Below are 19725 nucleotides of genomic sequence, written 5' to 3'. Positions count from 1 at the left end.
CAGTATCAAACCCTTTTAGTTTAATTCGATTTATTGTTTTTTGCTTTGTGTTTAATAAACTTTCAGATCTCATTTAAATCCAATCTAAACTATTTTGCTTGTAAGAAAGGAACATGCTGCTTTCAAAAAGCATAGATTAGAAGTGGGCAGAGATTTATAGTTAAAGAAAGTGAAACAAAAAGTAATGTATAAAAACAAACGCTGTCTGACTGCTCCGGTAATTATGTAACAACAAATGCAGTTCCTGCTTTTTTGTTTGTTTGCTTGTTTTAATCAATTTTAAATCATGCTTTTTATTTGTTTTTGTTTCTAATGTCTCTGTAAAGCACTTTGAATCACCTTGTTGTTGAATTGTGCTATACAAATAAACTTGCCTTGCCTCTCTCTCTCTCTCTCATTTATTTTTTTTTAAGTAAATGATTCACTCTCACCTGTGTTTTCACACATTTAATCTAATATTGTTATTGTTAGTTCTGGTTTAGGACTACAGCTGAAAAAACTGTGACTACATTTTCGAAGGGATGTTTTGGCGCATCAGTAAAAACCTCAGTATGGAAACATCAGGTTTTACAAATCCACGATCAAGACACACGAAGCAGACGATGTCCGACCTGCTTTTCAGCTTCGCTCCTGACCTGGACAGAGCCACAGTCTCTACTTTCATTTTTACACCTGTGCGTGACAATCAGCGCCCGAAATCTCTCTGAATGTTCGAAAAATGTTCGGCGGGGCCGACCTGTACACGTCACCAGTATCTCACCCTTTTAGTTTAATTCGATTTATTGTTTTTTACTTTTTTGTTTAATAAACTTTCAGATCTCATTTAAATCCTTTGCAAACTATTTTGCTTCTAACAAAGGAAAATGCTGCTTTCAAAAAGCATAGATTAGAAGTGGGCAGAGATTTATAGTTAAAGAAAGTGAAACAAAAAGTAATGTATAAAAACAAACGCTGAGCTGTCTGACCGCTCCAGTAATTATGTAACAACATATGCAGTTCCTGCTTTCTTGTTTTTCACTTTTTCCAGGATTTTGATTAAATTAACCTAAATGAATCCAAAATGTCTTGGAAAGCTCAGAATTACATGTCAGGGTTTTGGTAGCTGGCAGTCAGTCCTGATCACCTTCACTAAATCCCTGTCCAACAAAGTAGTATTGAGGCCTTATTGATTTAACTTGAGCTCCAGTCCTGAGTTTTATGTTTATGAAGGTGGTTCAGTTTTTTCTGGGATACATTGCCATGGTAACCTATGGTCAAAATAAGAGATCCGTATAAATGCCCAGGGACCAATCGAATTTGTAAAAAAAATAGCATCACCTGGATTAGTGAGAGGCAAGATCCCTCAGACCTCAGTGGGTGGATGGTGTCTAATGCTTTTAAGAGCATCAGAAGTTTCTGTATTCACCCAAAAAACATCAGGAAAAATATCAGTTCTTAGAAGCAACATAATACTCACAAATTTAAATTAAGTTATTATTTATACATATCAATATAGCTGACCTTTTATTAGGTTTGGTAGTAGACCAAGTCTGTGTGTGACTTGTGTTTTGTGTCGTACAGATAAGCATTCATCTAATGGAATCGCAGGTTAGAACAATGTAGCTTTAACACTGAGATTTCCACAGTCAGCGTTTTTGAAGAGCAATGGTGAATGCATGTCATTCTAAAAGTACCGTAGCAAAGTTTAAGGCTATAATTTATTCAATGTTATGTGCCAACTAAGCAAACAGCAGCTGCCTGCTACTCCCTCAACAGTTGATTGTCCTGTTTATTCTGGTTCATCCTGCACGCAAACATCACAAGACGCTCATTCTCGAGTTACTTAAAGTTTTGCGGGTGACAGTCTGTACTTCTGCGTGACAATGTATACATGTGTGGTCTGTTCATCAGGGATTCCCAAACGCTGACACTGTCTGCACCACAAATGGGTAAATGGCATCGCCTCAAAAAAAGAGGACGTGGTTTAAATAAGTAAAGAAATGTTCAGGCCACAAATAACCACAACATAAACACTTGTTTGTTTAAAACTCAGATGTTAATCAAAAAGAAGAAAAATCTAAATACAAATAAAAGTTTTTGTTTTTGAACTGTACATTTGAAATTATTTTTTTCCAGGGTGCAGCACCGTTTTCCTTTGAAGTCTCTCCCTCTTTCCTCCACCTTTAATCTTCTTGTGTTCTCCATTCGATCATCCAACTAAATAAATATCAGAGAAGCAGAACGACGTCCTGCAGGACCCTGCGTGTGCAATGCACTTAGCTTTGAGCCCCAGAAACAATCAACAGATGCTGAAAGATGCTGATCGTAGTGAGTTTCATGCACACAAGATGAGACACTCATTCTCTACTTAAAGTTTACCAGCTACACCTGTCTTATCTATGACCTATGACACCTTTCTCTGTAAGATCTTTAACAAAGTCTTAATAATAAAGTCCTTTAAAAAAAGTTTCAGTTTTTAATGAGCAATTATAGAGAAGCTATATCAGATTCCCTTATGAGAGAAATGAGTAATATAACATTGCTGCCGTCATCGGTCCATTACAGGGACATTATCTGTTCGATTCCAGCTGCAGGAATCACTCGGCTGTAGTAGCTGTAGTAGGTTTTCTGAGCACACAGACTGTGATCAGATGACCTGCTGTGGATGGTTCTAAGGTTTACTGCTTTTTGTGGATTTAGCCATCATATTGTATAAGCACCTGTCACGTTAGAGATGCTTTCAAACCCCTGGTCATTGTCGAAACACCATCAGCTGAAAATCACATTTTAAAATCTCTGCACTTATTGGCAATTATTTAGTTTTGCACACTTAATCACTGTGGTAGGCTGCCACTTATGAAACCCCTAAATGACATCACAGTCGACTGGGAAAGAGGAAGGAGTCACACGACAGATTGGAATAAAAAGACATGACAACCTGTCTAAAAGATTCAGTTATAAGAAAACGACGGACAAGTTACTGGGTAGGTGAGATCTCTTTTTTTCTGTCTTTAATGCATGTAGGTTTATGTAAAACTAGATAAGTTTACATAGTTTGTCCAGTTTATTCTGATGTCAGTTTTCATAAGAAAAGGTCAAATTAGAAATGCAATACAGCACTGCTAGTCCCCAGCCTAGATAGAAAACAGACCTATTAATTGCACTTGTGTGAATACTATGCATTTAATTTTTGCTGAAAGCGTTTAACTTGTAATAATCTTGTGATTATTATTATTATTTGCCAAATTCCTTTATTTAAAAAAGTTACATATGCTGAGAACAAACTAGCAGCACACAGAGTTTTTAATAATTTCTGTCATGATCTCTTTTAAAACAAATCTGAGATCACACTGTTTCAAAATGTTTTATAAGAGTTGAGAGTGAAAAGTGTTGCAATGAAGAGTTTATTTTTAATGTTTCACAGATGCAAACAAGACAGGATGAAACTCAGACAGAAACATCCGCACTGCTTTGATGCAGGAGACGCACCACTGAAGAAAAAGAAAAAGCTTAATGGACAGACTTCTGTACCAATGAACACACAATCTAACAGTCAGAGTGTTAATGGGCAGGAAAGCCTAGAAGAAATCAAACATACTGGTGCTATTACATATAATGCAATGATCCAGAACAAAGGTCGGCGTCAGTCACTGACCACAACACAACGAAGGACGGATTTAACACAAGCAACCTGTTCACCTGACATGAAGCCACAAAGCTGCTTTGAAGAGTTTACACCTATCATCACTGCTGATGAGTCTGAAGATGAAACCTACACGTTCCAGTGCTCCAGTGCAGGCCTGTACCAGTGCAGTGTGACCGGCCTGGTGTTTGACATGAAGGCAGAAGGAGACGTGCTTTACAGGACTGTCCCTTGGAACAGGAGGCTGCTGGCCCAACACCACAAGAAGCCTGCAGGACCCCTGTTTGACATCAAATGTCAGCAGCAGTCTGTGTGTCAGCTTCATCTCCCACACTGTGAGCTCATCTCCACAGGTGGAGGTCAGTTCTTGCAGGTCGCACATGTGAAGGATGAAGGCATTGAGTTCATCCGCCCTCATCAGATAACAGAAACTCATGTTGTTATAAACATCACAGGGTTTTCTGGTTTTGGTATTGTGAAGGATGAAGACTCTCCCGCTGACCCAGTCCAAGCTTTGGTTCTGCTCTTCTACAAACCCCCAGAAGAACTTAATCTCAGATCCTTCCTCAATGTATTGTTGTTGCCAAGGAACATCATGATCCATGATGTTAAAAACAAGAGGAGGGAATTAGTTGGTGAAGAGATGTACATAGATGTACCCTCAAAATGTATTCTGTATCCAAAACAAGTTTACAGTCTGTCCACTGTTCCTGACGATGACCTGATTGTAGTTCAACCAAATGAGGCAGAGTTTGATGAGGAGCATCTTAACTACTCCATCACAACCTTCCAGGTGATTTTAAAAACAATCATTACAGATATTAACCTGAGTGTGACACACCAGGGTAGCTCCAGCTGTATCTGGGAAAGAGAGGTTTGTCTTTTGCCCAACAGAGTTAGAGACATGACTGCTTCTCCAAAAAAGAGGCTTTTAAATGTAAGGAGCTCATTCATTGATAGGATATCAGGACCTGTTCTCAGCAGTCTGATGGACAAACTCCTGGAGAAAGGGTTGATGGTTGATGGTGACAGGGAGGAAGCAGACGCAATGCAAACCAGGAGCGATAGAGCTCGTTTTGTTATCGACACTGTGAGAAGGAAAGGTGAAGCTGCCAGTTCACAGATGATTGAGTTTCTGCGTGAGCTTGACGCCTTCCTCCACAGAAATCTTTTTTTGATTTGATGTATCTGGCAAATTTTGTTATGTTTGCCTAGATCTGATTGAGTCTTTCAGGCTTCAGCTACAACATCAATAACCACGAGTGATCCAGTGTCGCCCATGCATCATTGTGTTGGAGGTTGATTTTAGTTTAATTTGTCCAAATAGGACTAATGCAGCTTTTTTTGATCTTTAAGCAAAGTTTAATCCAGACCTTTATCTTCAGACTGAAATCTGATTTGTACCTTGTGGTGAATCCTCTTGGGGATTTTTGTTTCTTTGTTTTGTTTGTTTTGTGAAGGCTCCTGTTTATGATACGTACACATAGACCACCCAGATAGCAAGGAAACATTGAAACAATGTTGAGTCAATATCAGGCGATGTCATTGAATCAATGTTGAAGTGTGACGTTGACCTAACGTCACTCTTGCACCCTTTTTTAACGTTGAAACAACGTCAGGTTTTGATATTGAATCAATGTTGAAACCTGACATTGATTCGACGTTATATTTTCTAATACTGTTGACATTAAAACAATGTCAGATTCTGATATTGAAACACTGTTGAGCTATGGTGTTGATTTTCCACCTCTTTCGCACAGTTGCTTTTTATTAAAACAACAGTTAAATCATGACTGGAAATCTACCTTTCTTTATAGGTATTTTAACCAATACTAAACTACTGCATGTTTCCATCAATACTTCAACCACCTAAACACATAATTGTACTTATTCCTTAAATTGGACACCCTTTATAAAAAAAATGTCTCACAATGTATCATGTCAATATTAATATCCTAAAATAAGAAAGCATTGCATGTGATGTAACAGAGAAAAAAAACTAAACAATAAAAGGTCAATAGACATGTTTCGTTTGCTAAATACTTTATTAAAAGACAGTTTCCTATTTACATTTAAATGTTTCACAGAAGTTTGTAATTTTTACTCTGGGATGGGGATGGATGGTGTGGTCCTGCGCCACCCAAACGATCTGGGGCGTATCGGAGCCATCTCTGGACTGCTTATGCAAAGACAAACTCGGACATAGAATTATGCTGCATTTTTCTGACTTTTTCTTTCAAGTCTCTCCATCTCTCCTCCACCTTTAACCTTCTTCCGTTACCCTATTTCATCAGCCAACTTAAGTTGTCATCGGAGAAGCAGGGAGACCTCCTATAAGACCCTGCAAACAATTAATAGGTGCTTAAAGAAGAGCATCGAGGAATCCTGAGAACTGCGTGGGGTTGTTCCTCTCATTTAATTCATAATGTTGTTGATGGTTCATACAAATCCACTGGTGAACAACACGAGACGGTTATTGTCACGTTACTTAAAGTTTTGCTGACAGTTGTGGTAGTCTGTACATCTGCGCCACAATGTATGCATGTGCGGTCTGTTCAAAACTAGTTAATGCCATCAATTCCAAAAAAAAGAGGATGTGGTAAAGAAAAGCACATTTCACAGACAACCACTCAAACCCCGATTTTAACCAGAGAAAAGAAAAAAACAATAAATGTAAAAGTAAGGATTTGAACTGTACATTTGAGAAGCTATTTTAAAAACATTTAGACTATATTTGTAATTATTGCTCTCCGCTAATACTTTTAAATTCTCCATAATTATGCTTTGGGTAAAGCTTTAATTTGACTTGATTTCCCAGCTGCACTTGTCCAAGTTATGACTCCAACTTTGCTCTTTAAGGTTTGTTGAAAATAGTAAAGAATAATAATAAAGGCCTTCAGGAAAAAAGTTATTTTTAATCATCCATCTTTATCCCATGTACAAGTCAGTTATTGTGAAAAGTTTCTGTTTAGTGTAAACTTAAACATATGTTCCTACCATCGCCAACATGATGCATTTTTGGAGTTTGACAGGTTTTTTTGTTCCATGAATAAGAACAAACAAAAAACAATAAAAGTTCTACAAACACTTTTATCATTTCGTTTGAGAAAATAACAGAAAATAAAGAAGCACAATATTAACATATATTTTCCTCTTTTTTCACAGTGAAAATAAAAACAAAATTGTAATCATGTGACGTATGAATGAAACTGAAAGAAAAACCATGACGTCTGCTGTTACGTATAATCATATTGCTGGTGAAACGCTTTCGTGTTCTCCACTTTTCGGATATTTCACTCAATTCATTTAAATTCTCATATAAACAATATAAATATTTCAGAAACTTTTACGTACACAGGAAGCTGCATCATGTTTCTGTTTACACAAAATATTATATGTCTTACATAAAACCCCTGAGTTATCAAACAGTTTGCGTGGTAAACAGCTCTTTGAGTAGACTTATGTTCTGATATTTTAGTATCAGATTCACTATCAGAAATGTGTGATGTAACATTGCTGCCTTTCTCGCTCCATTGCAGTGACATTATTTAAGCTCTGAGCTTAGACTCGTGGGGGAACTCTAAGTTCCAGTCTACCTGAGGGAATCACTCACTTTAAACTAAGTCATGTACATTTTGAGCTCCAGCAGATTTTCTGTGCAGACAGATAGTAATCAGATTACTTGATGATGATTTCTAATTTTTTTCTGCTTTTTGCCATCTTTGTACATCACATGGCAAATGGAAACAAGTGTTCATCTTGTCCAGTTTTCCTTTAAGTGAAGTATTTCATGTACTGGAACAGTTTCACTCTCGGTAAGGGTGGACTTATTCCAGGCCAGGAATTTGACAATAAGAGCAAATATTCAATGTTGTTAGTGGGATTTGAACCCGCACACCCAGGGAAAACTGCAACCTGAACGCAGCACAATAAGCCGCTTGGCCATCCTGACACACTTCTGCTGAATAATCGTGCACAGCTACTGATGTCCACTCAACCACATTAAGTATATAAAAAATAAATAAATAAAACGATTATTCCTTTTTTTTTATATGACCTGCAATTTATTTTCACATTTCAGCATTACACCTGATGATGGACACAAACCTAAAGATCGCACTATCTCTATCTATCTGTAATAAAAATGATTACAAAGAAAATGTAATGAACTTTTTTGTGTGTTTTGTAAGTTGGATAGAGATAGAGCCATCTGACTTCCAGTCTCGGTAGAAACTGAGTTTTGGGAGGTGAAACCATAAGACATGCACTATAGTGCATGTCTTCTCTGACACATTGAAATTGTGTTTTCAGTTAGAGTTGTATAAAATCAAGCAGCTGACTCTAATGTCTGCCTTTAGAAAATAATAATAATAATAATAATAATGGATACTTTATTGATCCCCATGGGGAAATTACTTGTTTTTCTCTGCATTTGACCCATTCACTCAGTGAAGCAGTGGGCAGCCCACTAAGCAGGCGCCCGGGGAGCAGTGTGTAGGGACGGTACCTTGCTCAGGGGTACCTCAGGGTAGCCGTTAAGTGGATTCGAACCGCCGACCTTCCGATCATGGGGCAACCACTTTACCTACTGAGCTATCCCTGCTATCACTATGTGGTACTAAACTGTCTACTGTCTCACTCACTTACTGAGAGGACAGACGGATGCTCCACTTGACTGTCGCGTCTCTTACCCTCTCTGTTTTTCACATAATGATATTATCCTATATCCTCGCATGTGATTGGCCACAATATGGAGCGATTGGAGCATAACTGAGCCACTTTGTGAGAGCTGAGCAGCGAAAGGAAATTAAGTGAGGGTAGAAATGACTGAAAGATTATTATGGTCTGTTTTGAGTTTTGTTCAAAAAATATATATATTGGCGTAATGGTCTATTTGATTCACCTTTTATTGTTTATTTTATTTATTTATTTATTTTCACTTGCTAGATACGGGACAGACTTGAATGAGGAAAAGAAAAGGGAGAAAGGAAGAGGGGGGAAAAACAGCGGACAAGAGGGATGGGGATAAAGGGCAAAAAACAAAAACCAACTAAATAAGCAGACAAAAATACATATATCGATCACCTGGATCACCTGTTGAGAAAGAAAAAAGAAAACAAGCAGAAGAAAAGGAGACCAATAGAATAAACAACATCATGATGATCTATGGGAATGTGACAGTAAATACTAAATATTAAACATTATTGTGCAGTACGTAATATCAACAGCGCACAGTGTGCTTTGAGGTAGGAGCCAAAAAGGGTGTAGTTTGTGTGTGTGAGCACCCGTGTGTACACCTGTATTTTAAAAACCAAAAAACCTATACTTGTGATTCTTGCTCTCCACAAATATTTTTAAATTCTCCATACTTAAAATCAGATATCCTCTGGTCTTCTCTGAATAAACCTTGATTTGATTTCTCAGCTACACATGTCCAAATTCAATCATTAGGATTTTCTTCTGTTCATTTGAAGCCCAGTTGATGGACACGGTCCTGCTACATCATCTACATCACAAACTTTTTGTAGTTTCTCGTTTTCGTTTAAAGAGGAAAAATAATAATAAAAGACCAAAAACATTCATCAACATTTCAAATTATTTTTCCTCATTTTATTTCAACATTTCAAGAATTATAGATTAGATTATAGATTAACAAAGAAGCAGAACAGAAACATCAGATTTTAAAATGGAAGACTGAAGATAAAAGCTACATTTTTTAGGTGACTCATGATGAACGAAACAAATAAAAAGTCAAAATGTTGTGCTGTTGAGTAAAATCATGTTATTGATCAAAAGCTTTCTTGTTTTCCACTTTTCTGATTTTTTGCTTAATACACTTACATTCTCATTTAAAAAATAAAAAGGTTTTCAGAAACATTTACATACACAGGAAGCTGCGTCACGTTGTTACAAAGTCACGTTGTTGTAAACATCACAGGGTTTACTGCTTTCGGTAATGTTAGTGAGGAAGACTCTCTGACCCAGTCCGAGCGTTGATTCTGCTCTTCTACAAACCTCCAGTTGATCCTCATCCCAGGTCTGTCCTCAGTGTGCTGTTGGTGCCGAGGACTGTAGTGATTCGTCATGTTAAGCACACCAGGAGTAAATTAATTGGTGAAGAGATGTATATAGACATACCCTTAAGATGTAGTCTGTTTCCAAAGCAGGTTTACACTCTGACTGCTGTTCCTGATTGTAGTTCAACCAAATGAAGCAGAGTTTCATGGAGAGTGTTTTAACAGCTCAGTTGCATCATTCCAGGTGATTTTCAACAGAGTCAAAACAGATGTTAACCTGAGTGTGACACACCAGAGCAGCTCCAGCTGTGTCTGGAAAAGTGAGGTTTGTCTTTTGCCCAACAGAGTGAGAACATTGAGTCTCCCTCCAAATGAGAAGCTGTTAAATGTACGGAGCTCCATTATTAAAGGGATATCAGGACCTGTTCTCAGCAGTCTGATGGACAAACTCCTGGAGGAAAGAGTGATAACTGATGCTGAGAGGGAGGAAGCAATCGTAATACAAAACAGAAGAGACAGAGCTCGTTTTGTTATCGACACTGTGAGGAACAAAGGTGAACGTGCTACTTCACAGATGATTGAGTCTCTGTGGGAACTTGACTCCTTCTTCTGTGAGTACATTGGGCTGATTTGAGGCATTTGGTAAATTTTGCTGAATTTGTCTTCAGGCTTCACTTACAAACCTCAACATCTTAGTTTGATCGAAATAGGACTGCTCCAGCTCTTTTTGATCTTTAAGCAAAGTTGAATCCAGCTTTTTTCTCTAGACTGAAACTGGCTATTAATATTAATGTTACATGGCACAAAGCCCGCTGGAACACGAGACCACTAACTGCACGACAAAACAAGACTAGACAGAGCTCTTTGTCAGCCAAAGTCGAGGAAAAGATTCCTTCACCTGAACTCGGCCAACTTCAACTGATTCCTTCGCTAGAGCCCTTTTTATTGTCAGCAAGCAATCATTCATGAATATGCAATTACACATACACGTGACATTCTTAAACAACATCAGTGTCTGTATTGTGTGCGTGTGTGTGTTTCCAGTCATACTATACATAGACATACGACCTTTCAATAAACTTAAACTGTATGCAGAAAAGCAGAAGTAAGCATCTTGCTAAACTATACAAAACAAACAAGAACTTGCAGTAGGTCATGTCTCAAAGAACATTTAAAGGTGTGAAAATGTGTGTGCACTTTGAGATAACGAACAAGACAGTCGGGTCTCTGCAGCTATAATGGAAATTGTAACGTCGAGGCTGCTTCCTCTCATCTCATGGTACAGAAGTGCACACAGAACCTCATCAGACCTAATAAGGATAAGATTTTTATCAGCATACAAATGATTAAATATTTCTAAGCATAAATGACAACCTTAAATTATTAATTCTGACAGTAACAATTAAAATATAATAATAATATCTTTAGTTTAATCTGAGATTTTCTTTGACTGGATATAGTGAGTAAAAAAATGCAAACACAAACCACATTTTATCTTCATAATTTGAAACAGCTTTTATCAGAATTGTTAATGTGAAATACAAGATTGCATAAAAAAACTTGCAACTTTAACCACACAACACTCAAGTCATCACTGCTCTCATATGCAGACTGGCCATTGTCTAGTTTCCACCACGAATGTCCATCTATGTGGCTCTTTCACTTTAGTGCCCAGTTTTGATTTTAACAGTCAGTTTCATTTCACTACAAACGAGGTTTCTATCTGTTAACAGTTTTGCACGACAAAAGGAATTTATTTATTATGGGGCACATTTCAAATGCAGTGCATGGTTAAACATTTCACGGACCTGACCTGACTTCACTGTTAATGTTTTTAAACGTTCACCATGACCATTGTTCAATAAATATTAACATTTACAAACTGAAAACACATGTTTGAAAATAAAAATATGAAGTTATCCTTGACATCGCTGCTGATGACTCTGATGATGAAAACTACCTGTTCCAGTGCTCCAGTGCAGGCCTGTACCAGTGCAGTGTGACCGGCCTGGTGTTTGTTATGAAGGCAGAAGGAGACGCAGTTTACAGGACTGTCCCCTGGAACAGGAGGCTGCTGGCCCAACACCACAAGAAGCCTGCAGGACCCCTGTTTGACATCAAATGTCAGCAGCAGTCTGTGTGTCAGCTTCATCTCCCACACTGTGAGCTCATCTCCACATTGGAATCGGTCATAAATTACAGGATGGACCGTCACTCTTTTGATCCGGCAGTGCAGCCTAAAAGGCCGTTGCGCACCAGCTGTACAAGCATTGACACACCTCATTTTCAGTATGGACACTGGATTGCCCAATCAACCTCTTAATGCGACCAGCCCCTCCCCTACCTTAGCTGTGCGCTCACGCAGCTTGTAAAAAAATATAGGGTGGAAGAAGTGAAGGAAAGATGCAGCTGAAAAACTGAGAGACAACCGTAAAAAGAAACTAAAAACAGATGCAGCAAAATGTGTAAAATTAGCCTATACTGGTCTTCACAATCCATAGCAAAAGTATTAACAACAAGGGGTATTGCATAGTTTTATACTTGCGAATGAGCCTGCTTGTGATAAAAGTAAGTATAGCATTTCAGTAATAACGAGTTCCAACCCAAATAACTGATTTGCTGCCTGGAGCAGCAGGTAAGCCAGGTGTTGAAGCTGGGATAAAACATGCAAAACCGCTATTAGCCATTGTCACGTGACTTGGGAGTTTTGAACCACACCTCGGAGCAGTCGTTCAAAAGATCTACACAGAAGCTCAACCAGTGTCAGCGTTGGGCATCTCATAACAAAAATTTGGATCATGTCATTACTTGAATGGACCTAGAAAAACTAAAGGTGATAAAGCTGTGTGAGGTCAGACTGTAGAGGGAGAGTGTTTGATTCACCGCAGTGTTTCTGCTCTGTGACGACAGTCGTGTTAACTGCAGAGATTTTACACACTGAAATGGAGACTAACATCAAAAGCTTGGACCCCACACAGCTGATTTTCATAGTTTCATCACTAAAACTATTTAAAGTCACCTGAAAAAGATCTAACTGACCGCAGGTATCAGCGGGTAACTCACGTGACAAACAAAGACAACTGCTTATCTTTTTTGTGATCAACATTTTATTGATTTAAAACGGGGTTGGGGGGGGGGGGGGGTAGGTACAGACATATACAGCACAACTGTAAACTGCAGTAGCAAAGCAAACATTAGCAAACAAGGCATAGGGATAGCAAAGAAAAGACAACTGCTTATCTTATCCGGTTTACCTTTAACTGAAGTATTTCATCTACTGGAACACTTTCACTGAGTTTTTATTGATGTCAGCAAGCTGAGTTATGGATTACAGGACGCAGTGTTGGAGGAATTGTACAGCACAGGCCAGTTATTCCAGACCAGGAATTTGAGTGCTTCCAGGAGTACACACGGGACACATTATTGCTGTCTTTCTCTATAAAGATATTTTAGGAGAAAATTATGCAATTATTCAAAAACATCAAGTCTGATGAACAAGTGTGGAAAGGTTGTGTGTCACAATCAAGAATGCTGTGGACTCAAGAGCAGACTCAATTGCTCGAACTATGTACAATTTATTTGAAGGAAAAAAAATACTTAAACAAGGCTGGGTCTAACAGAAACTATACGCAGGAACTGAGGGAGACCAGAGGACGGAAAAACGGACGTGAAACACATGGAGAACACGGGTGGGAGCTTCTGCAAACACAGGAGACAGGTTTTACTGATCTGGAAAACAATTAAAGGGCTGAGGTGAGTGGTACTAGTGGAGAGTCTTGTGCTTACTTGAAAACACCGGCTATGAGGCAGAGGAGGGGTTGCTGTGGGAGCGTCCCAGGGATGGCTGGGAATACGGGGAAGCTGGTCCAGGTTCCAGGGTGTCCAGGAGGCAGGGATCCACCGTTGAAGTATGGGCAGGAGGGCAGGCCGAGGAGATGGTGAGTGTGTAGTCCTAGGGTTCTAGGCAGACTGGAGAATGGAGTGAAAACGGAACCAGCGCTGCTGATGAGCACGACGGGTGATGTATCTGGAGAACACATTAACCCACAATCCAGGCAAACGGAGTCCAAACACAGTGCAGGCCAAGTTTAACACTAGTGGTAGCAGGACAAACTGGCGAGGAGTGGCAGGCAGCGCTAGCTTAAAAACCCTCCAGATGGAGGACCGGAAATTGGAAGCAGGTGATGACCTGGCCAACTCTACCCCAGGGGACGGGCAACAGGAAACTGGACCACACCCGACCAGACACTCCCACGGCATATGACATTGTGAGAGTCTTCAGTAATAAGTCTACAAAGGTGTACAAAATAACAACAATTACTCCATTATTATTATTTTTTTATAAATGTAGCACAAAAGTTAAAAACAAAATAAAACAAGAAAAATATATACCCATGATGTTGTTATTGACGAGTGTATCACTGCTGTTCATGAACCAGTAAAAAGCCACTACAATTAGCCTGCACCAGCAGGTGTAGTTGAAGAAACACAAAAAACAGCTAGAAAAATTTGCATTTCCTGTGAAAATGCTGTGTGGATGCTGTAAAGCTGAAGCTGTCTGCAAAAACTAGCTGAAAAAGCTGAAAAGTTGCAGAAATTGTAAAAACTTTGCCGAAACATAACCGAAGAACTTTGCGAAGGTTTAATTACTTAGAAGAACTGCAATATCTTAGAGGAAACATGATACTTGGCAGAAATACAATAACGTAGCAGAACTTAGCAGAAATATTGTAACTTAGCAGAAACATGATAACTATAAGAAGTACAAGAATTTAGGAGAAATAGTATAAGATAACAGAAATAATATATTTAGCCAAAAATACTTAAACATTACAGAAATACTATGATTTAGAAAAATACTACAACATAGCAAAAATACTGTGATTTAGCAGAGACACTGTGATGTACCATGAATACTATAATTTTGCACAAATACTCTGGTTTAGCACAAATATTATAACATAGCAGAAATACCATTATATAGCAGAAATGCTATATTTAGAAAAAAAACATGTAATTTAGTAAAAATACTATAATTTAGCAGAAATACTATGATATAGCTTAATTAATATGATTTAGATTACATACTATGATTAAGCAGAATAGAAATAACTTAAGTTCAAAGATTAGAAAAGTAAAATGACCAGCTGAAAAAAAAAAAAACAGAACATGGTTAAGTTCCCTGAAAACTAATTGTTGTCTGCCTGTGAAAAGAAAATAAAGAAATAAAAATGAATTAAAAAAAACAACACCAAGAAAGACCGGCCAACAGATACACACAATTACAAATATGGACATACATGCACACACAGGATCTATGCCAGTCAACCAGTGCAGCCCTTTTACACACACAGGCACAGAGAGAGACCGGCTTTTTGCTGTCTATTTCTCATATTGAGGATTCCCCTCAAACAAATGGCCATAATTTCCTAACCATAGGGGCTAGAACGGTCATTCTTAGACCGTTTTGTTCAGAAGAGATGGGGAAATCTTCAAGTGTTGACCATTGATAATTTAAATATGAATCATTAAAGATATATGACTTGTAATGCACCATAACTGAGTAGAGGCGAAGCGAAAACCGCCTTGACTTGCCCTCAAACAACCTATTGTAAGTCTAAATCTATATGGAGCATCGATATCATTCTTTCACCGTAAGAGACAGCAGGCTTTGGTGAACAGTCATGAAAATTTTCAGGTCTCTGTGGAAATCCATCAAAAAGATATGACAAGAGAAAAAAGTGCCTCATTTCCAGAGTTTGAAATCTGAAGAAATCTGAGCGAAGGACGAATTTCCTACCCTCAAACAAAAGTAACTCATCTCAAAACGGTAATAGGTGATAAAAGAATTCTTCAATTGTGAGTGTCAGGAGTGTCTGAAGATATATTGGCACAAGCCTTATGTCTTAACTTCGCTTCGTTAAGGAGATATGACGATTCGAAAATGCCTCTCATTACAGAAATGCAGCGGTGATTTTGAACAAACTCTCCATTGACTTTCTATGGAGAGTTTTCAGACTTTGTGTTGGTCTGAGGACATTTTCTGAAAGCCAGCAAAAATACCTACGTTTTGATGTATAATTTGTCAGGGTTGAGTGAAAATTGATCGAGTAGCAAGAAGTTGTTCAGACATGAAGAGGAGATTCACAAAGGTACAGTGGCCACTCAAAGCCACCTGCGTAGCAACCATATCAACACATGTATTTTCTGAAAAATCATAAAGATGAAGCTGAAAACTTAAATAGGGATAAGATTAAAACAGTAACAGATATGAAAAAGCTGAATCATACATGAATAGCCCAAAAATTTGAGAACATTTTAAAGTTTGACTGGTTGTTCTACATGAAAGTATGACAAAGTAGTTAAGTTTCAAAAACAAGCAAGTTTTAGCAGAATTTTGGAAATTTCCCATTGATTTCAATGGGACAGAAAATTGCATAAAGAGCTTAATATTTTAAAAAGTATAATAGTCATACTTAAAGTCAAAGCACCCATCTCCGGAAATAGCAGAATATTGTGAAATTTGAATGGTGAAAATAGCACAAAAATTGTGAAAGTAGTTAAAGTCCAAAAAACGTATGGAAGCAACTGGAAGAATAAGAATAAAGTATAAAGAGAAACAGGAACTCAATTGTGTGGATGCTTAATCCACACATCAATAAAAATAATTTTGGAATGACATATATAAAGCTCTCAATACAGTTTTCTAACAACCATTAATAAAGGACCAACAGTGAGCCATTTTAGGAGTCTTACCAAATGGTTTTGCGGGAAATGATAAAAAGTATCTCTTAAGAATCTTGTTTACAGCAGCACTAAAGTGTATCACCATTAAATGGCTGAATCTTGACCCACCTTCATATAATATGTGGCTTGATAAAGTAAGAAAGATTTACCAGATGGAGGAAATAACATCTGCTCTGCGGATTCAGAGAGAATTGTTTACTGAGCGTTGGCGACCCATACATGCTTTACTGTTTCAATAATTTAGCATAGGTCTGTTTCTTTTTGTTTATTTATGGCTATTAAGATTGTCACATGTTATTTAGTATTACATTAAGTTTTGGTTTTTTTTTTCCTTCTTCTTGTTTGTTTGTTTGTTTGTGTTTTGTTTTGTTTGGCTTCCTAGTATTGTTTTGTGTTTCCCTATTGCAGTTTTTATTTTAATCTGTACTTCTGCATTGCTATTCCTGTAACTGTCCTACTTGCGAACATTGACAAGTACAAGTTGCAATGTTGTAAATTATAATAACAACTGAGTTTAAAAAAAACTCTGGTTTTTCACTTAATACGCTTAAATTCTAATTTAAGCAATAAAAAGCTTTTCAGAAACATTTACATACACAGAGAGCTGCATCACGTCTCTATTTGCACAAAATATTACATCACTTAAATTAAACTCCTTAATTATCAAACACTTAAATGACTGAATGGTAAATAGCTCTTTGAGAAGTGATGTTGTGATATTTCAATATCAGATTCCCTTCAGAAGCCTTTAGAAATAATGTAACATCACTGGCTTCCTCGGTCCAGCGACATTATTTAATGTCATTTACGACCTTGGACTCGTAGGGGAACCCTCGGTTCTAGTCTGCCTGGAGAAATCACTCACTTTAGACTACATGGTGTACATTTTGTACTGTGATCTCCAGCAGATTTTCTGTGCAGACTGTGATCAGATTACTTGCTGCTGATGATGATTCGAAAGTTTGCTGTGGATTTAGACTTCTATATTCTTCTGCTTCAAACCATTGGTCAGTGGTCAAACACAGCCAGCTGAAATTCTGATTTTACAGCGGATCTTGTGGGCACTTGTGGGAAGTTGTTTTGCTAGAGCAAACTGAAAAACTCTCAAATGACACGACATTCAGGTGGGAAGGAGAAAGGACTCACATGATCCAGCCAATCCATCCATCCAATAAATAGACATCTGACAATCTGTTTGAAAGATTTGGGTTATGAGAACCCAATAGACAACTCACTGGGTAAGTCAGATCTTTGTTTTTCTTGTTTTTTTGTCTGTCCTGCATGTAGGTTTAGGCAAAAATAAATAAATGAACAAAACACATAAAAACAATACAAGTTTCCTGTTTCCAATAAGAAAATCCAGCAGAGACCAGAAATGAACTTCTTAACTCTTAATTGAACTTAACAGAGTTCTTTCACTGAAACCGTTTAACTCTTCTGTTTATTATTATTGTTGTTGTTGTTGTTGTTGTTGTTGTTAATCATATATTTTGTTAAATTGCTGTGTGGTAGAGAGTGCCGCGACGGACCGAGTTCGATGGCGTTCCCTTGTCACCCGATGTGCCAATCGGCACGGGAGGATCCAAGTCTAAGTAAGAGAGTATAGAGATTACTTTGTGTGATGATGAGGAAAATCTGGACCCAAAAGCAGATTTCTGAGGGAATTGTTCCAGATGGCTGATTTGCCCTCTTGCTTCCCATCTACAAACTGTCCCACTGTCATTGAATCCTCTATTTTATTTCTCTGCAGATTTCCATGAGCCGAGTGAAATATCCAACTCTGTGAATCGCTCTAAGGACTTGCCGTCACTGAGAACAACATTAAAGAAGGATTTAACACAAGCAGCAAGTTCACGTGACATGAAGCCACAAAGCTGCTTTGAAGAGTTTACACCTATCATCACTGCTGATGACTCTGATGATGAAAACTACCTGTTCCAGTGCTCCTGTGCAGGCCTGTACCAGTGCAGTGTGACCGGCCTGGTGTTTGTCATGAGGGCAGAAGGAGACGTGGTTTACAGGACTGTCCCTTGGAACAGGAGGCTGCTGGCCCAACACCACAAGAAGCCTGCAGGACCCCTGTTTGACATCAAATGTCAGCAGCAGTCTGTGTGTCAGCTTCATCTCCCACACTGTGAGCTCATCTCCACAGGTGGAGTTCAGTTCTTGCAGGTCGCTCATGTGGATAAGCTTAAAGATATCGAGTTTATCACCCCTCTGCAGATAACAGAAACTCATGTTGTCACAGGGTTTTCTGGTTATGGTATTTTCAGAGATGACAACTCTCCCCCTGACCCAATCCAAGCTTTGATTCTGCTCTTCTACAAACCTCCAGTTGATCCTCATCCCAGGTCTGTCCTCAGTGTGTTGTTGGTGCCGAGGAATGTAGTGATTCGTCATGTTAAGTGCACCAGGAGGGAATTACAGTTTTTTCTGATTGCTTAAGCACATTTTTTGTAACTATTGGCTAATTTTGCAAAACTCTTCACACAAATAAGAAAACCTGTCACCCAATCATCAAAACATTGTAGTTCTCTTGCAAAAGCAAACACAGCTAGATTAACTCTTCACACCTTCGTAAAAATGGTGTTTCCGTATCAAACAGTACACACAAGCCATCATCTACTAAGCACACAATGCGCCAACTGCACACTGATGGTATGAATACAAAACACATCTGGCTTTTGCTTTCTCTGTGCACAAGGTAGGCTATGTCAGTTTGAGCTCATACTTCTGTCATAGATCCATAAGCATGGAGGGATCCAAACTTCAAGTACTGGTGTTTATTCAAACACATCAAAACAAACACAAGTGTTTATTTCCAAGTATAGGATTATTTGCAATCGCCATAATGACTATATGGGTTACGTGGTCTGCAGTGAACATGCTTCCTCTGCCCCCTCCTCGTCTTCCTCTTGCTCCTCCTTGTCCTTGTCGTCCTCTTCATCCTACTTCTTCACCTCCACGTCCTCTTCCTCGGCCTCCTCTACTTCTCACTCTTTCTGCTCCCTCCATTGTACTCCGCACACACAGCTTACCTGTATTATAGTGCTTAGGCTGATTGCAAAGTGAACGAATTATCTAAGAAAGTTTTGACATGTGAAAGTGTGCCAGACAGTTGGCAAATTAGTGTTAATGATAGCCATACATGTGTATACTTTTGCTAGGAGTGTGTTGGAAATTTGGAAATTGAGTGTTGTGCAGTGAATTGTGCCTACAGTCTTGCAAAGTGTGTGTTACGAAATTGCAAACTGAGTGCAAAGCAGTTTTTGTGCTTTTAGTTTTGCAAACTCAGTGAGTGGTTTTGCTATAAGTCTGACTAGTTTTAGAAATTGTGCT

At 38.4% G+C, this 19725-nt stretch overlaps 2 protein-coding genes and 1 pseudogene across 2 annotated transcripts; all 3 read left to right on the top strand.

Annotated features, from left to right (window-relative positions):
- Positions 1–3419: 3419 nt before the first annotated feature.
- Positions 3420–4805, top strand: LOC146662685 (caspase recruitment domain-containing protein 8-like). The gene has a single exon (XM_085417862.1). It carries the CDS (start codon positions 3420–3422, stop codon positions 4803–4805), a length of 1386 nt encoding a protein of 461 aa, XP_085273988.1.
- Positions 4806–7412: 2607 nt separating this feature from the next.
- LOC146662684 (uncharacterized) lies at positions 7413–10434 on the top strand (annotated as a pseudogene).
- Positions 10435–17434: 7000 nt separating this feature from the next.
- LOC146662683 (caspase recruitment domain-containing protein 8-like) lies at positions 17435–18831 on the top strand. Its single transcript, XM_085417900.1, has 3 exons — positions 17435–17624; positions 17899–17978; positions 18137–18831. The coding sequence occupies exons 2-3, from the start codon at positions 17924–17926 to the stop codon at positions 18829–18831; spliced, it is 750 nt and encodes a 249-aa protein (XP_085274026.1). The 5' UTR covers positions 17435–17624; positions 17899–17923.
- Positions 18832–19725: the final 894 nt, after the last annotated feature.

The sequence above is a fragment of the Rhamphochromis longiceps genome, linkage group LG9, assembly GCF_057381845.1.
Source record: "Rhamphochromis longiceps isolate RC_006_pf linkage group LG9, R_longiceps_female_GT1.1, whole genome shotgun sequence".
NCBI classification, from domain to species: Eukaryota; Metazoa; Chordata; class Actinopteri; order Cichliformes; family Cichlidae; genus Rhamphochromis; species Rhamphochromis longiceps.
The sequence above is the reverse complement of the archived record's forward strand: the minus strand, read 5'-3'. Positions and strand labels throughout refer to the sequence as shown.

What these genes read in the sequence shown, in the direction of transcription:
- LOC146662683 (XM_085417900.1), top strand. Translation starts at nt 17,924, where the DNA reads ATGGCGTTCCCTTGTCACCCGATGTGCCAATCGGCACGGGAGGATCCA. An exon ending in ACGGGAGGATCCAAGTCTAA is followed by an intron (nt 17,979 to 18,136) that starts GTAAGAGAGTAT and finishes ATTTCTCTGCAG; the next exon opens with ATTTCCATGAGCCGAGTGAA.
- LOC146662685 (XM_085417862.1), top strand. Translation starts at nt 3,420, where the DNA reads ATGAAACTCAGACAGAAACATCCGCACTGCTTTGATGCAGGAGACGCA.